At 39.1% G+C, this 19,890-nt stretch overlaps 1 protein-coding gene across 1 annotated transcript in view; it reads left to right on the forward strand.

The window, feature by feature from the left end:
- Positions 1–19,890, forward strand: part of FAT3 (FAT atypical cadherin 3) — a 394,792-nt gene that overhangs the window by 273,794 nt on the left and 101,108 nt on the right. Inside the window, exons 5-7 of the mRNA XM_059466196.1 lie at positions 16,773–17,087; positions 18,974–19,184; positions 19,642–19,710. Of these exons, the coding sequence (XP_059322179.1) occupies positions 16,773–17,087; positions 18,974–19,184; positions 19,642–19,710 (595 nt within the window). The remainder of the gene's footprint in view (positions 1–16,772; positions 17,088–18,973; positions 19,185–19,641; positions 19,711–19,890) is intronic.

Genomic DNA, 19,890 nt, shown 5'->3' on the forward strand with positions numbered 1-19,890 from the left:
GATAGCAGAGCATTAGATCACTGCAAAGGGGTGGAAAAGTATTATTAAAACATCAAGTTTTATTGCATGCTTTGAAAATTAGGTCTGCACTTGTGTTAAATGCTGTTGAAACAGAGAGGGTTGTATTAGTGGTCTTCCTTCTTGTTTTATAAATCATTCCTCATGCTAGGCTTGTGAAGGCAAATTCTGTGGTTAATCTATATCAAGCTTTTCTTTTCAGTCAGGATTAAGAAGTTTAGTCTAATGTTGCTTTCTCACTGAGGGATTAGTTCACAGATTAGCTCAGGGCTAACAGGTTTTTTCTTCATTGTTATGTTTCTTAAGATCTGTGGCTCCCTTTTTTATGGGCTGAAGCCCACCTACCATGCCCAAATTGGTCTCATATATTCTTTCAGGGTGTCTCTCTTGCCAGGCTCTGTGCTTGGTGAAACAAAGACTCATTGTGCAGGGTGCACAGCTTTGCTAAATCTTCACATTTTTATATGAATGTACCAATGTTTTAATCTTCTGCAGAAGCCACAGGAAATCTTTCACATGATTCGAATCTATTTTAGATATACAGAGCCTTTGTGTTATGTGAATTGTCTGCTTTAGTGCAATATCATGTTTTTTGTAGCATGGGTAATACCTATCAGCTGCCAGACTGTTAATTTATGTCTGTAATGTTTGAGCACACAAACATGCATGCACATACACGCATTTTGCAGAGGTCTCATTTTCCTGCCTTCTCGGCTAATACCAAGCTGAGAGTCGAATTTAGGGCAGGGGAGCATCTTCTTCCTCAGTTAGGAATGCATTGCATCTGTACTAAAATCCTTTCTGGGCATAGGAAATCCTAGTATGCCTTTTAATTAATCCATCATTTAGAAAAATGCCCTTAAACAAGATTTGCATCCATTTGTTCTTTCTCCCTGGGTGATCTGTTTTCAGTTGTTCCAAATTCAGACTTGTTATTGCTAAAAAAAAGTTGATTCTGCAATTTTTTCACAGCAACTTCACTTGCCACCACCATTTATATGCACCAAACCCAGCCACCCAGCAATACCCTGTGCAGGGATCCCAGCACTAACTCTCCAATTCTGCTGTCTTGAGTGAGCCTTGGGTTGATTTGACACGTGTGGTTTGTCAGTGCTCTGTCCTCTGAATTTATTTTTTCTTTTTGTCTTTCCCCTCTTAGTGCTTTTCTTTTTCATGGGTTTATCATTTTCATACATTAAAATCTCAGCATTTCACAAAACTGCCCACCAGTCCAGTCCATGCACTTGATGAGAACCTTTTCCCAGTACACAGTGAATGCACAACATTTTCTTTGAGCCTCATCACATCTCAGAGTCTTCTCACTGTGGCCTGTAATGCCCTTCAATATAATGTATTTTCCCTCTTTTTCTGATCTTTCAGATCTTTCCCACATGACCACACTGTCCTTCCACCATATAATCCTTAAACATTCATACTGATCAAGAAGGATATACTGGACGGGATAGGAAAATGTCAAGCAAAATAGTAGTGATATGAAAAAATTGTGCCATTTGGGGTTTTCTTTTTTCATTTTAAAAGTAATTTGTTATGGTAAAAGGGCATCATTGTGTGAAATGTGCTGAAATAAGATTGGAGTTCTCGGCATAATTTGTAACATGACACAAATTAAGGTATTTACAAGGTACCTAGAGATAATAAAACCTCTAATCGGGTTGAGAATCAATTTACTAAGCATAATTGACACCTTTTTTCTCCCTAAATATATTATCACGGCACATAAGAATCCTAATGTTTTTCTTATCTGACTTGAACTTGATAACAATCAGAGACCAAAACAGTTATTTTACTTTTTATGAAGATATGATTTAAACAGAAAAGTACAAAGGCCCTGAAGCATCAAGTGCAAAGAAATCGGCCCTCAAAACCAGTAATTTTCTTTTCACAGCCTAACAAATTTCAGTTGTCAAGAAACAGATTAATCTCATCATTCTCAAATGTAATATTGCTGTTTGCTAATCTCTCATGATATGGAGACACTGAAAATGTTATCATAGCAGTCCTAAAGTACATTTTATGGTTTGGCAAAAAAATAATACTTTCTTTGGCAAGGAATGTTCTAAATATTCAAAAGCAGGGATTAACATGAGCACTTGAGAGCAAAAATGTCAGAATCAAAATAAGGAGTTATTTTTTCTCACATTCCCTGGGAAAGTAAAAAATACAAATATTGCTAATAGCAGTCCAATTCATGGCTTTGACTTTTCTGAGATCCAGCATGTTGTCTTTAATCCAGATACCAGTAAATAAATTCATATTTTCTTCGACAACCTCAAATAGATCTTGTTTTCCCATTGCATTTTTTTGTCTTCCACTGTCCTTCTAGATGGTTATTAAAGTGTTGTATAAACTAAAGCAAGTGTTCTTAACTCTCAGATTTTAAAGACTTCATTGGGAAAAAAACTGGGGAGAATATAAAAACATGTTTTTTTATATTGCCACGCTATTTTAAAACCCTACCACTTGACCACAGTTTAAAAAACACTTGGAAAATTTCCACAAAATCATAAATTTTAGACCACACATTTTAGCTAAGCTGAGCTTTATTGTCTGGTACAACAAAGTATGCCAAAATGGCATGATATCTGATGACTGAGGGACAGAAGGCAGTGAGGGATGTCTGTTAGCATGGTCTCAATAGACCATAATTTGTAGCAGAAGGAATCAAAATATTAACTGACATGTGAGATTAATTTGCATTTACTCCTTATCCTCCTCACCAAAACCCTGTTGTTCAAATGGACCTGCACAAACTCTCTCTGTGTAGCTTTGGACATATGTTTGTGGGATTGAATTGAATACTAAAGCCTGTTCTGTCCTTCCCACTGGCATTTACCAAGTGTGTGTACAGTTAAGGATCTTTCACTATTTTTGTTGCAACGCACTAAGTACTGCCTGAGTGCAGTCTTCTCTGCAGCACCTCAGCTGGGGAATGACATTTAAAAAGTAAAATAATACTTTCTTTGAATGCCTTCTCTTCAGGCATTCAATTCTCATAATATCTGACTCTCAGTGTGAAAGTATCAATTGAAAGCTGTGGCTTTTTTAATAAAAGGAAGTCTGAAGTGTACAGAAGATGTGTTATTTCTGCAGCCCTGGGAGGGTGCCTGATGATGGATCACAGTGGTGATCGGATGCCCAACTTCCAGCAAGCTGCTCAGGTCCCAAAAGAAATCCTTGCTGCTGCAGCACAGTGCTCAGCATGAGGCAGTCATTTATCCAGCTTCCTGACAAAGCACATTACCCAGCTCAGGGCTGTGGGCTGTTTTTCAGCTCATTCAGTTCTTGCAGAGTTAATTTGGTGTCCCCTTCCCTCTCTAAGCTGTAGCGGAGAGCTACCTCATGACTTCCTAACGTGAGACACATCCCTGGTTTCTCTGGAGTGCAGTAAGCTCCACTAGCCCTTGAATGCCTAAAAGGTAGTAGCTGAATAAATTACACATTTGTGCTCTATTTTCTAGAGGTTATTGAGAACACATTCACCAGATTTACGTACCAAAACAGGAACTGAACTTGAACTTCACTTGATTGACAAACTGCCTCACTAAGCCAGTAAATCAGTTTTACATGTTTTGTCATATGAGTAATCTATGAATTAGATCTGCTCCTAATGCTCCATTTCTAAAACTGGATGCACTTTTGGAGAGCAAGTTTGTATATATTTTGTATGGGATTTCTCAGAGGGAGCAGTGGCAGCATCTCTAGGTAGTGTCAACCAGGGCTCCACACCGTGAGCGAACATCTGCAGCAGTGACCCAGCACTGACCATGGGGATTGGTGCCTGGGGCTGGCATATCTGGTTTGCCTGTGCCAAGGGATCACAACTCCTGCACTGCTCCTGACGGGATGTACTTGTGCTGTTCAAGACCTTCCCATAAATCAGGAGCTTCCTCACAGCTGTTTCCAACACGGCCATTTCTATACCCTGCCCCTTTAACACCTCCTGAGACAGTCTCAAAAGCAAAGCAGCCCCTGAAACTTTACTTTTTCAATCTTTCCTGCTAAACGCCAACAAAGCAACTCATTAGAGGTTCCTTCTTTCTGTTTCCTCCTTTTGCTCCCTTCACCTAGTGAGGGCTAATTGGAGGCCCATAAAATGAATCCAGGGAAATTCACCACCTTCTCCCATATATCTGTCCTGCACTCCCAAATTGGACATCTTGTCTCATGCAGTGTTTTATTGTCCCCCAGACCACATTATCAGGGAGGCAATCTCACAAAGGTTAATGGCATTACTTGGCTGTGTCTGCATCTGACATTCCTGCTCATCACTCCAAATCCAGTCGTTTCACCAGTTGCTTTAGATGCCTCTGCTGCTGTTAATTGGGTGCTGCTTCCCACTGACTTCAAACTCAGTTCTATAAATTGTAACTACTAGTAGCTGATTGTCCCTACTCTTAACTTTCATTTCACAACTGGGAAAAGTATGTGTGGGTTGATATACCTGTCTTTTCAACCCCACTCTTTGACATTTGCAGTCCAATTATTGGTCACCGTGGCCATCCATTCAGTCGAGCCGTCCTCCCATTGGTATGCTGTGTGTCAACACCTACCCCATACACTGCCCTAATGGGAAAATAAACAGTAAATTAAGAGCCTGTAAAAATCCAATAAAGAATGACTTTGACTCCATAAACCATGGAAGTGAAGCTGAGGTGTTCTAAGCAGTCTCTGGTATCCCAGGCTGGAATTGCTGCTCTATGTTTTTAGAGTGGCACAGCTTACTGGAGTCAGGCAAGATATCTATCTATTGAGGGCCATCGTGCCCATGAAGTAAGAAAATGAACCTTAAGGGCTATGCATGTTAAGATTTCTGTACTACATTCTTGAATCAATGGCTGTCATCAGTAGAAGGCAGTAAATTTATATTAATCATTCTTGATTAAATATTTCCTTTCTGCAGATAAAAAGTATGCTTCCTAAGCTCTACTCACATTTTAAATTTTATTGACCCTTTGCATAGCAGTGAATGCCATCCTGTGGCTACAAAACCCAAATGCATGTTAAAGACTAATTCTGCAAAAGAATTGAAGTGCTAAGAATATTTTAAAAGTTGTGATCTTTTAAAATTCCTCTTGCACTGCAGGAGTGGAATACCATCTTATTATTATTCCAACACATAAAGTTCCCTTTCCAGGACTCCAGGCACTATGCAATTAATTAATTATAATAGTATTAATTGATTAATTAATATTAATAACCTGAACACTTTAATGCATTCCAAGTGTTACTCTGGGAAATTAAGGTTTTGGGACAGGATTTTTTCTTTTCAACACATTTGGGATATTATAACTTGGGGACAGCTTTTCCTGTTGTATCGTTGCCCCAAAAAGACTTTGTTCCCATACACACACCTAGTTATTTATGTTGGCAGTACGGTCTTGACACATTCTGAAAATTTTTCTTGTACATCGCTGTTCACAGGATCACTGGCTATGTGTGTAACAGATTGAACAGGGAAAAAAAAGATTGTGCTGAAGAAAATAATTGCCTGTGAAATTGCTGTTTCTTTAAAGCAAAAAGGAAATCCCACGTTTGCCTGGGTGCTAAATAAGATTGTTGCCAGTCAGTTATCAGGTATGCAGTGGTGATGCCGCAGTGGTGCACACCTTCCCTGCCCTTTAGCTGAGTACTTCAGGATGAGTACCCTCACAGCTTTTGGGTGCTCATCCCGAAGGCTGGGCAAAACTCAATGAGAGTTAAAACTACTGAAATGAGGTTGTTGAGCTCTGTATGCCACCCAGTTCTCACCAAAGTCAATGGGAAAATTCCCATTGATTTCCAAGTCTGAGGGTTTCACAGCTGGCCCACGCTTCCCTACCAAGAGGGTGCCTGTAATTATTTGGCTGCTCAGACAGCATGAGGGTGATTTTTGTCTTTGCACTAGCTCTGTGTCCAGTTGTGCAGTATCTGTGTACCCCACTGTCCACGGCATGGCTGGGGAGGCTGAGACTGTTCTCATGTGTCTGTAGTGACTTTTAGAGATTCAGCAGAGCTGAGAAAAGAGCTAAACTGACTTAGTGAAAAAGGGCATTACAGTAAACCTGCCCCTAAAGGTACACTTAGCTTGTGTCAGTCTTGTCTAGTGAGAAAGAGCAAGGTTTGTAGTGTGTCTGGTGAAACACAGGGTCCTGCTGCACCCATCAGGGAAAGGGATGATAGCTCTCATTCTTTATCACCACAACAGTTTCCTGAACTTCAGTTTCACATCTTTGTACTGGATGCAACATCTGAGCCCGTTTTCCAGGCTGAATTTTTCAAGCTGGGAAAAAGTAAATGTGGAAAAAGTAAAAATGGTCCAAGAATGTGAGTTTTACTTCAAAATTGGAATCTTCATTTTTTTTCCCATGCTGATTGATTCTCAACCAGCTTGTAAATTTGACCCCATGCCAATAAAAATTAGCTAGTAGATATTTACAGGACATATAAAATCAAAGACAAGTAGAGGTTGAGATAATAAGGCTTATCTGTGTTGCCTGTTAGATGAAAGTGTGATTAAATATGGCCCAATTAATGCCTTTTATCTGTCCAAAATTGATTTGTAACAGAAAGTTGTGAAGTAGGCATCAAGAAGTCAAGTGCAACTTTTTATTACTAAAATCAAAGCAACTATTGATGTGATTTACTTTAACCTGGTCTGACAAAAAGGGGATGATACTGTGATTTTAAAAATCTGCCTTGGGAAGAACCCCAACAACAAGGCTCCTTATTCATGCTTATCTCCTTCACCTTATTTTAATTACTTTTCATACTGATTTTCTGAGAATTTTTATACTATTTTGTAAGATATTTTAGGATGGAATCCTCATCTGACTCCAAAAATTACTTTATTCAGATATGCATGAATAATTGCTATGATATTGTCTTCTAATTTGATTAAAATTCTACTTTGCACCTTCTTGATAACCAAAGAAATGACTGTCAAATAACTTGAATATCACAAAAAAAATTTATATCTTCTTTTTTTTTCCTTTTTTATTAATGAAAACAGTCAGTACAGTCTTCCTGGGTGACTGTTCAATAAACACAGATAAATTTCTGAGGCCTAAACCATGCATTTTTGCTATTTGCAATTTAAAATATCTCTAAAGGATGTTCAAAAATTGGGAAAAGCCTGTATCACTTAAAAGTCTGATTTATATATTTTCTACCCAGCTACAAAATCAATTTTTTATTTATCAGTTTTCTAACAGGCAAGCTTTATTTTGAACATAAAACTCTGGAAGCTTCATTTTTACTGAGAAAAAACTGAATTGCATTTAAATGTCAGAGGCTGCTCATCAGTCTGTCAGCTGTAAAACTGTCTTTGAAACTTTTTACCTGTGTGTGTGGATGGAGAGCCCTCATTTCTTGCATATTGTGGAAAAACAGTGTAAGATGAAAATTGGGTATTTTCAGCATTACTGAAAGGACACAAAGGCTTTTACATTAACATTAATGGTTTTGGCTTTGCCTGCTTCGGTATTGATCAAAGGCTTGTTGGTAAGTGTTGAGTTCAAAGTAGAGATTTTTGGGAGAGGGGAGTTTTTGGGGGTGAACTCTAAGTTTCTATCTGTTGTAAAATTGTACAATTAATCACCAAAATTGCAGTTTTACAGTGCATGTTCTTCAGCGCCCAAACATCTTAGTAGACTTGCCCCAGCCTGACTTGGGGAGCTGGAATGCCTCTCCTCCTTTTGCTCTCTCATTGCCATTGCTCACTGCTATCTGCCTTTTCGGGGGATTTGTTTTCTTTTGGCAGTTCATTTTAAACCCTGGGTATTTCTGTAGCCTGTTTGTAGCACAGATGCACAAACAGTTTATTAGTGGGTGGAGGTGGCTGCAAGTGGGTGACAGGGGAGGAACGTCTGGAGGAGGAGCTGGAGATGGGGCTGGATTTGTCTTAATCTGGTTTTGGCCAGAGACAAGGTGGTGTCATCCCCTGTTGGCAGAACCAAGTGCTGCTGAGGGGAAAAAAAAAAATAAACTGCTGCCTTTCCTTTGAAAATCCCTGGTTCTGCTTTATATAGAAGCATAGAATTTGGAGTGTTGCTATAAAGTTTTCTTATAAAGTAAATAAATAATATATGGACTATATGCAGTGTTCCTATAATGTAAGTAAATAAATAATATATGCAGTACATGCAGTGTTCCTATAAAGTAAATAAATAATATATGCAGTATATGCAGTGTTCCTATAAAGTAAATAAATCTAAGGAGCTACTGTGTATATCTTTCATCTCATTGCTGGCCAAATAAAGATTTTTACCTCCTCAGGAACAGCAATATTGTTTTGAGACTGACCATCACAGAGCCTCACCTGAGGATGCTTCATCCAACATCAGAGGGCAGTGGATGTCAGTGTGACAAAAATTGTTTAGAAGTAGGTTTTTATATTGTACTTTGGGACACAAGATGATTATTCCCTTTGAAGGCTGAAAGTTTCAGTTGAAGTTATTGCTTTGTTGTAACAGAAGCTTCTGCCACAATATTTTTAAGGGTGTACAGAGCAAGCTCTTTCACACTATGCTTCTCCTAGAGGACCTTGAGCAGCTTGTGCCGCATTAGCATGAGGCAGTGCTGCCGATTGAGTGCCAGACAAATGGAGGGCTATTGCCCCTCACCTGCTCTGAATTCAGGAGTTTCTGCTGAAGGAGCTGGGAGTTAATTCCCAGTCAGTTTTGGTATCTGGGGATCTGTGCTACAAACTGACACGGCTGCACACCCAAACAAGGGTGTAAAGTAAATACTGTTGATTAGTTAACTCCATAGTGACTAGAAGCTTGATTAAATAGCTTGATTAAATTTTGGCAATAAATCAGCACGTATTTTTTTTAGCTGTTGATAGTTATAACATAAATTATTAATAGTAGAGAAATGTCTTGGAAGCTTGGATAGCATATTATGTCTTTATTAATAGCCAGAATGCTTTTCTTACATGATTACACATCTGACTGGTCAATTATGAAAAAAATGGAAGTTTGGAGATGTGTAACAATCTTCATCATTTTGGGGAAACTGAAGAAGGTGTTTGGTTCCTTCTTATAGTGAAGATGAGAATCAAGTATCATTTGTGGATAGAAAATGAAGAGTAATTGAATCTTTGCGAAAACATCACTGTGGTGAGCTTACAAGTTGATGCACACCTCTTTTGAAGCACAAAAACTGAGAGCTGCTGTATTTTCTGAGTGCTAAGATAAGATTTTTGGAGAATGGCATTATCTGTAGAGGTAGATCTGATAGAGGGGAACTTACCAATATTTAATCACAGGTGTTTCTTTTCACAAGAAAAGCAAAATCCACAAATGGCTGAAGTAGATATTGAGGTATGAATCAGATTAAAATTGACATAGAGAGTACTACTGACATTAAACTGCATGCATATCTTGATTTGCAAGCTTTGTGTTATTTAAATCTGCTTGAAGTGAAATAGTCTCACATTGGACTATTCATTTTCTGTTCACAAAATTCTCAGATTGTAATCTTCACTTTCAGCAGGAGCTAAACACCTTCTTCAAAGTTTACTGTGAAGATCAATAGGCAACTTTTATCTTCTTTCTCATTTAAGGGCTGTGATGGTAATTCTGTTTAGTGATAGGTTGTTTCTCAAGAGGTTTCATATGCCTAAAAAAATCATTTTTAAGCAATTGCATATCATACTTTATCTTGTTTATAAGGTGCCAGTCTGACGGTGAGTAAATGTTCTTCGACAGGTATTATCAGGGGACAGTTTGGAGTGTGTTCTGTTTTTCAAGTCTTTCTTCATTATATATTTAGCAAGACTCATTACTGTAGCCTCATGAGCAAAGAGGAAGCTCATAATGTACTCAAAAGACTTTTACAATCATTGTTTGGAGACTGAGGTTGATGTTCTTACTGTGATCATCTCAAATTTGCCGATCTTCTTGTTGCAAACTTTGCAAACTGCTCAACATGAGATATGGTATGTGCAGTTTCAAGGTGCTGTTATCACCTAGAAGGTCAGAAAAAGTCCTGGTTGAGCAATGCTTTTTCTTACCAGAGGATTTCTGCTGAATCTTAGTTGACTATAGTACATTTAGGCAGTAGAGGTAAAGCTTTTCTGTATTTAATTCCACCGGTAGACATAAGAGGAACTTCTGGAAAATGACTGCCTTAGAGTCACTTCTGAACAAAATTTAATCTATATTTCATCAAATGCATGATGAAATTATGAGCTCAACATTCATAAGGATTATAGTTTTCTTTTTACTCAGGAAAAGGAAGGGGAAGGTGCTTTCTGAGGCAGCCTGGAGGAGTTTCCTTTAACGCATGACAGGCTGCTCTCTTTTCTGGGAATCTAATGGAGCAATGGTTGGTTCTGCATTTAGCATGTATTGATTGAAAAACACTGTAAATAGAGGCTGATGCACAAAGGTCGTCAGGATCTCCAGACTCTAATGAACTTTAAAAGCAGTGCTTGTGGAAAACTGTTATTTTTCTTTTAGAAGGTCAAGAGCTATGCAGATTCTTCCTTTTATTGCTACTAAATCTGAAATACAAGTCTTTAGTTTCTTTACAAGGACTTGTTTACTGTTTCTGTTTCCAAAAAGCTTGTAGAATAAAGTGTGACACAGGATAAATGTAATAGATGTACTAGCAGTGTTTTTGGAGTTTAAAATCACCCATTCTGATACTGCATTCTGCCAGGTCCTTTGGTTACCATCTACTGGTCTCAGCATTCTGAGTCTGACAAAAGTTAAGATTTGAAGCCTCTAAGGCTTTCTTCAGTACACTCTTCTAATATTTAGGTTTGCAAATACTACAGGGAGCATTTAACTCTAAATGAAAAAGCCTGCCTTCCTTCCTTTCTTCCTGTCTTTTGGCAATACAACACTGAAATTACCTGATGTCATCGTTAATTCTCACATGGTTTAACAGACCATTATGCATCGTTTTCGAGCTTGTGTGGCTGGAAGCCATTGACATTCCTAATCAAACACCTAGAGTGTTTATGTCAGTAATAATCTCTATTTAAAATGTACTCTAAATTATTTATTTCTCATACCTGGCCAGAGTGAATGTAGTAATATTTTTTACAAACAAAGATTTCCCAAATTAGCAAAGGAAAGGAAAGATGGATCATATTGATATGATTGGAACTCTTTTGGACAAGAATTATGATTTGTCTTTTGGGACAGCACCACATCCTATTAGAATAAGTGAAATAAGCACTTACCCATTTCTTTCCCACAGTTGCTAGATAAGGGATTAGAAAGATAAAGTATCTAGTTTGCTACAGCTAACTCAGTATTCGTTTTGAAGAAAAAAGAAAAGGTACATTTATTTTTCTCTCATATTCTGTATATCTTTGAGCTACACTGCCTTCACTTTGTAGCAATAATCTGACATGCAGTTCAGTAACAGCATGCATTTCAGAAAAATATTTCCTTGTAAGAATTTAGCCACGAGTTTAGCCTCTCTCTGAAGTCGGCAGAGATAGTAATTCAGTGTGTTTGACTTTAAAGTTGTATTCATCCCTCGATGAGCTCTCCTCTATATAATCTTTCACTTCTCCCACTCGGGCTGAATTCCAGAGACTTACAATGGGTACTGCAGCTCCTTTACACACTGGCAGAAGAAACAAACCCATTAGTCACTAACAGCAGGGGTATGCCTTAACTCTCCCGCTCCCTTTGATCATTTTTCTGCCTTCAGTAGCTCAACCAGATTCTCTTTTCTAAGGTTTTCTGAAGCAAAATTAGCATTTCTTGCTGGGGGAAGGGAGAGACTTTTACCTGAAAATCTCCTTGTGTGCACTTCTTTGATGAGGCACAAGCATCTCAGCTCACTTCATTTTGCATTAAGCAGTTATCACACTAAAAAAATAAACAAGCAAATATGGCATCTTCAGCGTTTTGCAGTGCTAATGACAGTGATGTGACAGTTCCTCATAACTTAAATAGTGGGTAGGCTAAGTACTTCTTCCTGCCAAGGAATGATATGGAAGAAGATACTTGTTCGTCTCAAGGCTTGATGACTCACGTTAAACACCTGCTAATTGTCTTGTACTTGTTGAAGTAACATCCCTGCTAGCTACTGCCTCTAGCTGAGTAAATAATTACCTTGGAAATCATGAGCTTTTGTTAATGAGACTTGCTATAGTACTGTTAATTCAGGAGGGTGGTCCTCACAGTTGTACCTGTATTCTGAAAGATTCAAGAACTACACCTTCTCCAATCAAGTTTCACAGTCTGACTGACTCATAGGAGAGTGACTGTCTCAAGGCAAAATTCCTTTTGTGACCATTGCTGAGCTCTGCTAGGCTGGATTAGGCTGGATTATTAGGCAGTACTTCCACAGTAGAGGTCTCCTCCATGCCTTCTCCATAGTCATAAAAAGAAGAACTTCTCACTTCCAACATTCCAGCTGTGGTCTGTTAAGATTCAGTGTCAGTCTTCATTTTCACTGAAAAGGTTCACTTCTATGGAAATCCCTTTGTAGTTGTTCTGTGTACATGAACATAAACATCAATATCTCTCAGTCCTGTAGGGAAGGGAGTGTTAATGCCTGTAGACCCAACCTGTTGAAGTAGATCCTGCAGAAGAAGTGGAAATTGTTCTACTTGTAGAGAAAATTCTGTTATTGCATGGAATTTGTCATATGCTGCAGAAGAACATATTTTAATGCATTTTTTCTCAAAAAATACATATCTGATAGAAGTAGAGGATATTTGAGGAGGCCTTTTCCTGGTCCATCCAGCTAAAGGAAACTTTGTAAGGGAGGCGTGACTGTAGTTACTTTAGAAAAGAAATTCCCAGGTAACCAATATCTGTATGTTTATTGACAGACATATTTCAGTTAAGTCATAAGCATTAAATCCAATGGGTAGATACAGATTCCTAGAGGAAAATGCTCATTTTGTGGAGAAAACTGTGGTGGAACTGGTTGTGAGAAAACAGCAGCGATGCTTAGGATTTCACCATGAAAATATATAATGGTCCATATTAATTTTGTTGTCTGTTGCATTCAGGCCCTATTAAATATGTAATCATATTCTTTATAAGACATTCCACCCTTACTGAATGTACCAACCCTTTGTCTGATTAGTCACAGAGTGCAAATTCAGCTGCTTTCATGGCTGTATCCAGGCTTTGGGAGGTTGTATCCTCTGTTTAGGCTGTCCTGACACAGCATGAGCAGCAAGATCTAACCAGTGCAGCAGAGGGGACAGGCACTGTCCTGGTCCATCTCAGCTGCACATGGTCAAGCAGCAGCTTGTCTGCAGCAGCTGGATCTGGATACCAGACTCATCACACAGACAGGAGGTGTTCACCATTTAGGATAGCACATGCTGACCAAGCAGCTGTTCCCCATCTCTGCTGGGAAAGCTGTGATTTTGTCCTTGCCCTTTTCCCATTCTGATTACTGTGAGAGTCACCTCTTGTTGGGTTTTCTATGGCAGACTTCGACAAGCATGTATTGAGACAGTCTGTGTCAGACTGACAGATGAATGACAGATGTCACTCAGATGTCATTCATCTGCATTACCTTTCTTCTCTGTGTTCTTTTTCCTACCATGCTACCTGCAGGCTTCTAAACAAAAGAACCTCGCTGGTCCTAAATTACAGCTTCTCTCCTGCAAGCTCTCCTGTGCCTTGTGCATCTGCCTTTTGCATTTCCAGAGATACCAGCTGTGAATTAGCTTTGTCCTATGAACATCCTAACCTCCCTCCCCTCCCTGGTTACTTTTTACTGTAATTTCCAGCTGTTCAAGGGTTTAGCTAAGAGCTGTGGTAATGTTTGAATTGAAATTGCCTTGGCTAGAGGGGCCCCTAAGTGCTGGTGTGATGCTGTGTCCTGATGGAAATAGTATTTGCAGAGTGATGTGCTGAATGACCTCTCTGCTTCTCCCCGGTTTTGTCTGGGAACAATTCTGAACTGGCAGCAATTTCTTGGTTTGTTTTAAGGCGTTGTCATGGTGGGGTTTTTTCTGGAGGGGCAGAGGAAATTTTTGCAGCTCTTTTACCTTGTTTATGGCTGGAACTTGAATGGCCAGGCTGGGGTCAGGATGACGGAGCGCAGAAAAGGGATCAGCCAGGGTGCAGATTTACAGTTGGGGAAATAATCACATCACTGGTGTGAGGGAGGCTTAATTAATTTATATGCCTGCAAAGAGAGAACTTCAGCTCTTGTGTCTGGCACTCAGAGCTTTTTGAAGTTTTGAGGAACTTCATCCTGTAATTTTGAAAAGTTTTGAGTGTCACTCAGAGAAAAAGGCTTAGCTGGTGCCTAACATTTTCCTCTCCAGGGATGTAAAGTTTTAGCCCAAGTAAAGCTTTCTAACTTCAGGCCAGTTTTCATTATTTTTTATTAATTAGCTGTCATTTTGTGTTATTGCCATTACTTTTTCCTGTTAGCTGTCAGCAAATATTTTCAGTGCAACATTTCTGTTACCAAATAGATTTCCCCCAAGTTTGGGCTTACCAAACCAAACAAATGCATGCAAACATTTGCTGCCACACCACGATGCTAGTCAAGATTTCAGCAGTAACGTGACAAACTGTGAGAATGTGCTGGTAAGACAGAAGGATGCTTCACTTCTTGTGCAGTTTTTTGACTCAGGTAGGGTTTTTTCATCATAGTTGTTTGACTGTTTATGCCACTGTGGTTTTCATAGATTTTATTGACATAGCTGGTTGTAAACCTTTTATCTCACTCACACGTCTTTTCTGTTGATTACTGCTAACAGGTTGCAGAAAATGTCTTTAAAAAAAAAAAGTTTAATTTGTTCAGAGAACAAGAGTTTCCAGAATCTTGCTAGTATTTTTTAATGTAAAAACATTACTCCCTAAAAAAGCATTTTGTTGATATTTTTTGAGTTAGTGTGTCTCTGATTGTTTCTATGCAATACAGCCTGTACTGCTTATCGTCAGTGGTCATTTTATCTGTGGAGAAAGCCAAAAAAGGTTTTCCTTTGTTAACTCGTGGTCTTGCCTAGATCTTGGCCAGTTGCAACAGAGTAGAGCAGAAATAGAGGGGATCATCAGTGAAATGGAGAGGCTGAGGTTCCTGGTGGTGTGGCTCTCACCGTGTGGAAAGGCAGATTCACAGCTGTGTGTACAGCCTTCCAGCACTGGAAATGCTGTTTTGGAAAGTGTTGGCAGTGGGAACTGGATGGCTCAGCACACTGATAATGGTGTTGGTCTTCTTCCCACACCCCTGTGCTGGTGACTGGCAGATGTCACGTTGCAGGGTGGGTGGGTGGGTCCCATCCCCATCCAGCACTCTGCAAACAGCTGCCCCATCACAGGAGTGGTGATCCCAACAACTGATAATTGCCAAAGCAACTCAGCACTTAGGGAGAAAGAGGCCTGAGACTGGTATATGGTGTTGGGAGGATGGTTCCACTCTCCAAGTGGGTTTTGGGCTGTTTTGGGGAATTTAAATTGCCACTGTATGTTGCTGAGCTCCTCACTTTTCTGTAAATGAGCTGTTTCAATCCCTGAGGCTGTCAGTCTGCTCCCTTCCACTGCATCAGTTTTTAAACACATAGTTAAATACAGGAAAGGGATAAAGTCTTTTACCTTTCTCATAGAAAACCCAATTTTTCTGCTGATCTCAGTGTTAAACTGGGGTTACCCTAGGTTTAGACTTCACACAAGGATGGGAAAATGCCATAGGGTATTATTCTCAAAAAATTTTACTTTGCCTAATGACTGGACATCAGGGAAGGGAACACAGGAACTTTTAAGGAAAAATAAAACATCAAGAAGTTACCAGCAAACCGATCGATGTACAGTGATCAGTATGAGCAGAGAAGGGTATGTAATATCTTGGCTCACTATCATCAGAAATTGCTACTGTGGGATTTGGCATGTTACCATATGTAGCTGAAAATGAAATTTGAACTTCTTTCATGCAAACAAAAATAACTTTCTGCCTTATTTCTTTCTCATTAAAAATGCAATCGAAATATTGAGGGAGAAGTTTGAAACATATTGATTTCATTTTGAAGGCATATTATTAAATCTCTTGAGGGCTTGTTGATCTCGAATCATTTTATTTTCACAGTGTTTCAGATTGAAAATTATTAGTAATTCTGTTTAAGTTGCAGCTAAATTACTAATTAACTTTCATCTCAAAGATTTTATTTCTTACATGTCCCTGGCAGCACAGTGCACTCTCTATACAATGCAGCAGAAATTTTTTGTTACCTGCCTCTCTGTGCTCCTGATAATCTTATAAAGCAGGTTTGGAATTAATGAGCTGTCACATCTTGGGTAATGAATGAAAAGAGCTGACAGAAATCCTTTTGTTGTTTAAGAATTTCCAAATAATTAATGGGAAAAAAATGACAGAGGTTCTTTTAGAGTTTAAGAAGAAATGCATCTTTCAAATTCTTTCCATGACAGAAGAAACTTTAAAATATGTATGCAAAAAATGCAGAGATCCCTGATTAATGGGTTAATTCCAGTTCTCTCTTCTGAGACAAACTTGCAGAATTTGAGATAAAAGGATTTAATGTTTTGAGAAATAGCTTCCTAATCTGCAGGTTCCATATTCCACGTTTATCTCAGAAATAAAAAATCTTTTGGATTCCTGGATTTGCCATTGTGGACAAATTGAGTTAAGCCCTGAGCATGTTTACAGTAATTCTGTACTGTGTACACAGAAGATGTTGCAAACTGCAGGTTAGCTTTGGGGAAGGCAGGGAGTTTCCTTATGTTTTATGTTTTTCTCCAATTCCTCAGGTCCCGCTGTAGCTGCTGGGAATAACTTGCCCTGCTGTTTTTCAGGTAACCGTCTCAGATGGGGGCACATCCCCCAAGCAATCCTCTGTTTGGGTGGTGGTGCAGGTCCTGGATGAGAATGACAACAAACCGCAGTTCCCAGAGAAAGTCTATCAGATCAAGCTGCCGGAGAGGGACCGAAAGAAAAGAGGGGAGCCCATCTACAGAGCTTTTGCTTTTGACAAAGACGAAGGCCCTAATGCAGAAATCTCGTACAGCATTGTGGATGGGAACGATGATGGGAAGTTCTTCATTGATCCCAAAACAGGGATGGTTTCTTCCAGAAAGCAGTTCACAGCAGGAAGTTATGACATCTTAACGGTAAGCACTCTTTCATTGACATACAAACCCATGATTTGCCTGGTTTCTTTTTTTTTGTTAAGAAATAGGCCCTCCTGTATGAAGAGGAATATGTGACTCTGTTTATGCCCTGTATGTAAGACCTAAATTAAGACATTTAATATTCATACGCAACTACTGCCAAAAAATTGAGTGTGAGAGATCATTCATGCTGTTGCAGGTCATGAAGTATTCTCAGACTGTTAAGTCAGCCTGCAAATTGTTAGCATAAGCCATTCCCTTGGATATACAGAAATGAAGACCAAGTACTTGTCTGCTCCCAAAGTTGTATCCTGTTGGCCTGGTCAGATACAGCTACAAAAGGCTACTTACTTTTGGTGTGGACTCAATTGTTTGCCCTTACAGAGGGCACCTCCTGTCCCAGTTAGGTGGCTGCATCTAAGAGAGAAGGAGTACTGTGCACTCTGTGTTGTGAAAGCAATTTCAGTTAAAAGAAAGCTCAGTCAAAATTCTTCTTTCAGAACTCTAACCGTACAGTGAAGGTAAGGGGGAATGAAATATGGTTGAGTTGATATAAAAGCCATATAAGACTGGAATGTGCACTCTTCATGTGCAGGAATAAGCCAACAAGTTGTAGTTAAGGAGCTGAAATAAAAATGTCAGAGATCCATAGTCTGACATCTGGAAGTGATGTATCTTACAGAAGTGGGTTGCCTTCATAATGTTGGAAAATGAATAAATAACAAAATGTTGAGAAATACCTAGGAATCAGAGTAGAGCAGCCTTCTAGTGAGTGAGTACTTTTCCCTCTGGTGACCTCAAAGACCTGTTTGAGATCTGAGCTTTCTTATAATGCAACAACTGAATATTTTCTAACTAGAAACTGCTCATCACACTCTCAGTATCTTTTCACAAAGGACCTGCCTGGAATGGAGCAGAGTGACGAGTATTAATATCAAATACACTTAACACATTTCCAGAGGAAGAAGTAGGGCATGATTTCTCAGAAAAATAAAGTATTGCCCATTTTTAAAATGTATTCTAATGGCATATTTATACCAGTGGACCTATATAGCCAGAAACTTTACCTTTTTTTAAAAAAAAAGGTTAACATTTTGTTAACATTGATGTTATCCACCAAAGCACCCATTTTGTAACCTGCATTCAGCCTTTTCTTAAGCCCAGTGTTTGTTGCTGCTCATCTTGTCTTCGCTATGCTAAATCCATAAAGCATGTCACACAAAGATCAAGCCTATCCATCTTTCTAGAAGACTTTATAATAAAAAGAAATAGCACCAAGCAAAGCAATTCTTAATGAACTTGACAGAGAAGAGAAAGAAAACATGACAAAATTTTGAATTATATTTTTTATGGAGAATGAGGGAAATGACCTGAAACTTATTTAATTCAATTAAAGATCCTGAGGAAGGCAATATAGGGAATACTTATCTGCAACACAGATGCCACTTGAAAGCAGTCAAACATGCTCTGGGTGAGCATGTTTTGCAAATGCATGACTTACAAAGGGTCATTACAAAGCTTCCAGCTTTGCTACAAGACAGAGCTGGGTGCAAGATGAAATCAGACAGGGAAAAGCTGGTTCTGGAGAGGAGGATCTGTGTGGGGAGGGTTCGAATTGCATCTGAAGAAGGCCTCACACCAGCATTTCTTAAATAAAACATTTCAGTTTAAAATCACCTTTTTCAGTTAAAAGTCAAAGCATTGTTAAAAAAAAAAAAAAAGGTGAAAATTGAGAAATAAGCATTTGTTGTCCTTTTTTTTGTGGGATTTTACATAAAAGGTTACAAAGGCCATTTTCCAAGCAGTCATCCCACTGCCGCAGAAGTAGTTCTGAACTGCCAAGCTGGGATGCTCAGCCTGAGCCCTCTTTTCTTTGTGCCTGCCAGATAAAAGCAGTGGACAATGGCCGGCCCCAAAAATCTTCCACTGCGCGTCTCCACATCGAGTGGATAAAAAAGCCTGCGCCCTCGCCCGTGCCCCTGACTTTTGATGAGCCCTTTTACAACTTCACCGTCATGGAGAGCGACAAAGTGACCGAGATTGTGGGGGTGGTCTCTGTGCAGCCCTCCAACATCCCCCTCTGGTTCGACATCGTCGGTAAGTCGGGAGCCAGTGGTGCCAGGAGGATGCCCCAGAAGGAAAGCATTCGGCTGTGCGGTTTTCAGAGCAAGAAAACTAACCCTGAATTGCCTCCCCACCTTCCCCCCCAACCCCCAGTTAAATCCATTTTCCTAATGAAAATGCTGTTTTAATATAGTGATAACAGTAATAATAGTAATAATAATAATAATAATAATATTCCTGCTTTTGTTATGACTCCTTAGCTAAGCTTAAAAAAAAAGCGCTGTATGGCTGAATTGGTTTTTTTTCGTACTATGTTATTTACTGCAATCTTAATGTTGTCTGTCATTTAAATTCTATTGTCATACTTTGCTAATCTCATTTCTAAATGTATTTATGGTACTTAGACTTGCTGTCCCTCATTTCTCTCTTTCTTCACCTTTTTTTCTGCATTCTGTTCTTTTTTTTCTGCTTCCGACTGCCCTGCTTCAAGGTGGCAAGCATGCTCGAGAGATGTTCTATATTCTACAGACAGCTTGTGGGCAGAACTGTTCAACAGAAGGTACCCTTAGTGCAAACACATTTGCTAAAATACAACTATCCAGGCTGCCTTTTAATTTTTGCAAGTTTTTTTGAGACAATTTATATTACATCTTTCATAAGTGCCTGTGACAGGATGCGATGCGACACATGGATGTGCTGCATTTCTATCTGTGACAGCTTTTACCATATTTGTGTCCAA

Source organism: Ammospiza nelsoni, chromosome 2 (assembly GCF_027579445.1).
Source record: "Ammospiza nelsoni isolate bAmmNel1 chromosome 2, bAmmNel1.pri, whole genome shotgun sequence".
Lineage (NCBI taxonomy): Eukaryota > Metazoa > Chordata > Aves > Passeriformes > Passerellidae > Ammospiza > Ammospiza nelsoni.